Below are 6,459 nucleotides of genomic sequence, written 5' to 3'. Positions count from 1 at the left end.
CTTTGTCATCCTGTGCTGCCTTTTGAAATCTTCTATTCAACTCTTTAGTATCTTGAATTCGTCCTTGTGCTTTGGCTTCTCTGCGCTCCAGTGCAATTTACAGAGTCTCTTCTGGCATCCGTTTTGGTCTCCTCTTCCTCTTCGGTCTTTGCAATGACCATTTGCACTCTTCCTGGATAATACCCTTGATATCCTCCCACAACTCATCTGGTCTTCGCTCATTAGTGTTCAAGGCCTAAACCTGTTCCTGAGATGGTTCTGAAATTCAGGTGGGATAGACTCAGAGTCATATTTTGGTTGCCTTGGATTTGAACTTGAATGACTAGAAGAATAAATAATGGATGAATGAATGAATAAACTAGTAAAAATTATCTCAGTCTGTTTAGGGGTCTTCGATGTTTGAAGGTCTGTTGCGACTCACCTTTATTCATTCATTCATTCATTCAAGAAACATATATTCATTTAACAAGCTGTTCTGTACCAATACAGTTTCTGTCTTTAAGAAACCCATATTTGAATGAACTAACGACTGCTATAGGGCATGAAGCCAGTGACAATCTTATTGTCAGGGTGCTAAATGGTCAAATTCGTGCCTTCCAAGCAGGAAACTTAGGATTGATTCCCAGTCAGGGCACCTCATGCATTCCACCACACCTCTGTGAGTAAAGGCTTCCATGTTGCTATTATACTGAAGAGTTTCAAAAGAACTTCCAGAGTAAGATGAACTAGGAAGGAAGACTTGATGTTCTACTTCCAAAAATCAGCCAGTAAAAACCTATGGATCACAGCAGTCCTATCCTTGTATCGTCTACAAGATCATGTGAGTCAGGCCAACCTGATGGCCATTAACAGCAACATGGGACCTTGTTTAAGGAACAGTGAGTCAATGAAGGTTTACCAGAAGGGTGTATTATGTGGCGAGGTCCTGGACATGACAGTGAACCAGACCTAGGTCCCTATTTTCTTGGAGTTCCAACTAAATGGTCCACTGAAGCATAAATAGAAGATTTCTGGGAAAAGGAGATCAAAAAACATTTCTGGAAGGGGGGTACTAGATAGCATAGACAGAAGCAGGAAAGCTCAGATAGGAGAATGTCTGTAATGCCCCAGCTCCTCCTCTCTTAGGAATGACTTTTTACTAGGAAATCTCAGAAATATTCAATATATGAGCCTAATTTTTAGTAACTATAGACCTGGAGGTGCCAAGCTTTAAGTATTTAAACCTGAAAGGTTGGCATTTTGAACCCAGAAGCTCCTCTGCAGAAGAAAGCTGTGGTTGCCTGTGTCCATAAATATTGTTGTTGCTGTTGTTATGTGCCATTAAGTTGCTTGTGACTCATAGTGACCTATGTACAACAGCCCTGAACGCTTCTGTATCCTGAGCCAGCCTTATTTGTTTCTGACATACCTACCCCCATTACCCCAGTCACTGAGTCAATCCGCCTCATCGAGGGTCTTCCTCTCCTGCACTGTCCCTCCACCCTCCCAAGCATGACATCCCTCTCCAAGGACTGATCCCTTCTTTCAACATGCCCATAGTATATTAGATGAAGCTTCAGAATCCTTGCCTCCAAGGAGAAGCCTGGTTTCACTTTCTCTAGGATGAACCTGTTTGTTCTCCTAGTATATTCCATGGTATATTCAATACTCTTTTCTAACACCACAGCTCAAATACATCAATTCTCCTTCTATCATCGCTAGTCACTGTCCAGCTTCCTGATGCATGTCAAGCAATTGTGAAGACTATGGCCTGAATCAGACTCACTTTAGTCTCCGACTGACATAATTGCTCTTCAGTACTCTGGAGAAGACCCTGACAGCACTTTCCCAATGTAATTCATCTTGATTTCCATAAATATTACAACATTGGAAGCTTGATGATGCACTTCTACTCTGCCATATAAGATCATTATGGATTATAATAGACAACTGCTTGTAGTTCTGATTGATGCAAACAGGACATGCTCAGCTACTAACGTAAAGGTTGCAGGTTCAAGTCCATCTAGAGGTACTCAAAAGAAGGGCTTAGCAATTTACTTCCAGAAATCCAGCCACTTCAAACTCTATGGACTTCAGTATGACATACAGCTGATGGGAGTCAGAATTGACTCCATGGCAACTGGAGTTTTTCAGTTTTAGGTTTTATTTTTTAAAATAATATAGCAACAAGTAAGAACCCTCAAAGCCACCCTGCCTGTGTGCAAAAGCATAAGGGGCCCTGCCTACTTCTTTCTCTTTTTGATGCCAGGTTATACATCCCAAAGTTTATCAAGCCAGAGTGAGTACCAACTGCGTTTTCGCATCGTCAACCAGAATATCAGTGAGCTGGACCCTGCATCCTCCGAGTACACTGCCTTGCTGTGGGACATCCAGGACAAGGTGAAACTCTCTCTTGCCCTACCCCTGTCTTCCTGCCCTGGATTTCTTCACCATCAGACTTGTATATACTAAGTGATTATTTCAACTCTTCACTTTACCTATGTGTTCCAACTTCTCGGTTTTCAAAGCTGGTAGTTGGGCTGCCTTCCTCATCTCAGAGTGAGACTCAGAAAGGAACATGGCCTGCCTGTGACCACACAGTGAGCTAGGGACAAAGCCAGGACCCAAACTCATCCTGCCTTCCTTCAGGCCTGTGTTCCTTCCACTAGCTCCAGCTGCTCCTTCACCCCCAGGAGATCTCAGCATCTTCCCTTCTTTCTCACTCCAGGTCACCGCTCTCTACAAAAGCAGCCAACTACGAGCTGTGTTCCGCTCCTGCCTGGTCACTGACCTGAAGTAAGTTTGGGAGGCTGGGAGCCTTGACTGCGTTTTGGTGTTTAGCTCCCATGTCAGATCTTTCAGTTGGACGTTGCCGATACGGTGCCCCTCTGTCCCAGGACTCTGCCAGCTGCATTTACCCTCTACTTCCTGTGGGTCACAGAGTTAGGGGTGGGACGATGGTGGGCAGTAACCTCATGAGGACCCCAGCCTCCTTCACTCACCTCTTTATCCTCTTCTGGATACTTGGGAAAGCCACCTTTATAATGGAGAATTCAAAATAACAGTGAGTTGACCTCAAATTAGTCCCAGCTCATGGCAGCCCCGTGTGTGCCAAGGCAGAGCTAATCCACAGTATTTTCTTTAGCTGATTTTTAAAAAAAGAAATTTATTGATTGGTTGGTTGACTAGGTCTTCCTTTGGAGGCACCTCTGGGTAGACTCAGGCAAACCACCATCATTCTGGTTAACATCCGGTGTTTTTATTAACCATTTACAACACATAGGAAGAGCAGAACTCAAAATACCTGTCTGATAGTAATATCCACTATGGATCAGACTTTGATGAGAACTTTCATGTATTATAATCTCATTTAATGCCTAAAATAGTTCCTATGAGGTGGGGATGATTATCATCCCCATTGTTTAGAGGGGGGAAATGAGGCTCAGAGAAGTGACAGGAACTGCCTAAGAATTCTCAAAACTGGAGTTTGAGTACAAGTCTCTGAGGGCTGGTGAAGAAATTACGATATCTCCCATTGAAGAAAGGAGGATTATAGAACTGATTGCTGGCTCTGAGTAGTTCTAAAGTTCCCTTATAATATGGAGATAATTGTAATACCTCCTATTAAGAATGAGAGTATGTAAGTCACTTCTCACTGAGTCTAGTAGATGGCAAGTGTTTAATATATGTTTATTGTAGTTACTCTTAAGCCTTCCATCTCTAATTCTTGGTCAAGGTCTTTTTCTTAGACTAGGAAGACTCTTTGCTAGTCCCCTCCACCATTTGTGCCACAGTCCACGACCGTAGGCTGAAGCTCAGCGATCACCACTGATGTGACCAGCTAAGTTCTCTGTCTCTGTCTCTATCTCCAGGTTGAACTCTGCATTGGTGACCCTCAGGGTCCTGTTCTCCTCCAATCTGGACCCCAGTGTGGTGGAGGAAGTCTTCCTAGCCAGGACCCTGAATGCCTCCTCCCACTGGCTGGGTGCCACCTACCAGTTGGAAGACCTCCATGTGACCGGTGCGAGGTGGTTGGGAGAGATGGAACTACGAGGGAAAGATGGGGCTTTGGGGTGGGAGTGGGATGGATAGAGAGGCTCTGGAGGTATAAATGGAACCATATGGATGACCTGGCATTGAATCATCCAACAGGAGGCAGAAAGAGAGCACACACTAATTGCGTTCATGGAGATTGCTATTTATACATGTTGTTCTCATTTCCTAGTGCAGAATCACAACTAAGTGGCTTTAATTATGAGAAACATATTTTCTTACGGTTTTGGAGGCCAGACGTTTTAATTCTGCTCTCATTTTCTAGTTGTTGTTGTTGTTATGTGCCATCGAGTCACCTGCAACTCATAGTGACCCTATGATACACTTACCCCCATTACCCCAGTCACTGAATCAATCCATCTTATCGAGGGTCTTCCTCTCCTGTGCTGTCCACCTTCCCAAGCATGACGTCCCTCTCCAAGGACTGGTCCCTCCTTGCAACATGTTCAAAGTACGTCAGATGAAGCTTCAGAATCCTTGCCTCCAAGGAGCAGCCCGGCTTCACCCTCTCCAGGATGAACCTGTTTGTTTCCTTAGTATTTCATGGTACATTCAATACTCTTCTCCAGAACCACAGTTCAAAGGCATCAATTTTCCTTCTATCATCCCTAGTCATTGTCCAACTCTCTGATGCATAGCAAGTGATTGCAATGACCATGGCCTGGATCAGGCACACCTTGGTCTCATTTTCTAGTAGAACACCTTTTTTGCACTCACACTTGCTCACTCTCTCTGCACTAGAATAAAGGACATTGTCTCTTCTTAGTTTCTATTTGTTGGGCTCTTGGCAATCTTCACATAGCATGGTATCTATCTTACCTCTGTCACTATTTCCTTTCTCAGTCTGGTTTGTTTATGCCTTAAGAGGAATAGACTTAAAACACATCATATTCTGCCTTATTAACATAACAAACAAACCCCTATTCCCAAATGGCATTATGATCACGGGAATAGTAGGATTTACAACATAGTTTGGGGAGTTACGATTCAGTCCATAACACGTGCCAAGCTTTGCAGCATAAAATGTGGAGAACTGTACGTTGCCTTCTTTGTGAAAAGTGCATTCATTCGCGTCTGACTTGTGGTGACCTTACATGTATCCACGTGTGTGACAGCAGAGTCGTGCCCCAGGGTTTTCTCGATTCTGAGCTGTATGTAAACAGATCAGCAGGTCTTTCTTGTGAGACATCTGATTGTATTTTAGCATTCAACATTTCACTTGGTATCTAAGCACTTCCTCGACTGTACCACTCAGAGACTCCTAAAATGATTTCTTAGGTTTCCAGTTATGAGTTACACATTGATTCATTCATTAAACACATAATTAATGAAAATAAACATGCACTAATGATGTGTTTTTAATAAGTGCTATAATAACACAAATTTTAAGAATTTGTGAGAATCCCAAGGACACAGAGCCCTGTCTTAGAATATTTTTTGAAATAAATGATAAAGGAACTAAATCTGAAAGAAAATGAGACCAAGCCAGAGGGAAGAGAGCAGGGAGTGCGCTCCATATGTCTAGAATCTAGAGGATGCCAAGAAGAGAGCCTCTTTGGAGCAGATGTAAGAAGTTTGGTGTGGCTGGAGCATGTGCTCCGAGACAGAGGAGTGACAGTTGAGGGTAAAGAGGTTGACCAGGACTGTGTGAGTCACTGGAACATTTTGAGGCAGGATACAATATACTCCGAGTTCCTTTACAGAAAGATATTCGCTAGATGTTGTGTACAGAATAGATTACACAGGGAGGTATGGAAATCCACAGGGAAACCTGGCATCAATTTATGCAAGGTGTACAACAGACACTCAGAGGGGTGGTCTTCACTTACACCTGCCAATCAAGCCCCAAAGAATCTCAGTCTCCCTCCGCCTAAATCCTAGTGAAAACTTACACTGCTTGACAGAAGTAAAGTTGGACAAGGAGACAGATGGAGACAAGACAGACAGGTGGATATGAGTCTTCTACAGCCTATCTTTTTTTTTTTTAGCCTCTGAATTTTTTCTATTTTTTTTTTATATCCATGCATTCATTGTTGCACACTTACCTCCCTGCCCACCATTCCCCTTAGTTCACTTTCCTCTTTGACAAGTAAAAAAAAACCAAAACAAACAAAAAACAACGAACCTTTCATTGTTATATACCCACCACACACACACTCCACTTCACTATGCAGATTTCATTTTGGACTCTTGTCATGACAATAATACCTAATCATATATTCCTCCTAAACAGTTCTCTCCCTCATCCGTTTCAATGCAGTATGTATTATTTATCCCCTCTTAGTTTCCTCTGACCTACGATATCAGTTCCACTTTACAAGTGACACTATACAGTATTTGTCCTCCTGTGACTGAGATATTTCACTCAGCATAATGTCCTCCAGGGTCACCCATTTTGTAATATTGCATGAGTTCCTTATTTTTCAA

General features: G+C 42.9%; 1 protein-coding gene across 1 annotated transcript in view; it reads left to right on the top strand.

Annotated features, from left to right (window-relative positions):
• The window catches only part of LOC102872780 (mucin-16-like), a 121,719-nt gene that overhangs the window by 100,485 nt on the left and 14,775 nt on the right, over positions 1–6,459 (top strand). Inside the window, exons 73-75 of the mRNA XM_006898806.1 lie at positions 2,249–2,379; positions 2,708–2,775; positions 3,852–4,000. Coding sequence (XP_006898868.1) covers positions 2,249–2,379; positions 2,708–2,775; positions 3,852–4,000 — 348 coding nt within the window. The remainder of the gene's footprint in view (positions 1–2,248; positions 2,380–2,707; positions 2,776–3,851; positions 4,001–6,459) is intronic.

The sequence above is a fragment of the Elephantulus edwardii genome, unplaced genomic scaffold (assembly GCF_000299155.1).
Source record: "Elephantulus edwardii isolate Elephantulus edwardi_28Jun2011 unplaced genomic scaffold, EleEdw1.0 scaffold00237, whole genome shotgun sequence".
NCBI lineage: Eukaryota > Metazoa > Chordata > Mammalia > Macroscelidea > Macroscelididae > Elephantulus > Elephantulus edwardii.
The sequence above is the reverse complement of the archived record's forward strand: the minus strand, read 5'-3'. Positions and strand labels throughout refer to the sequence as shown.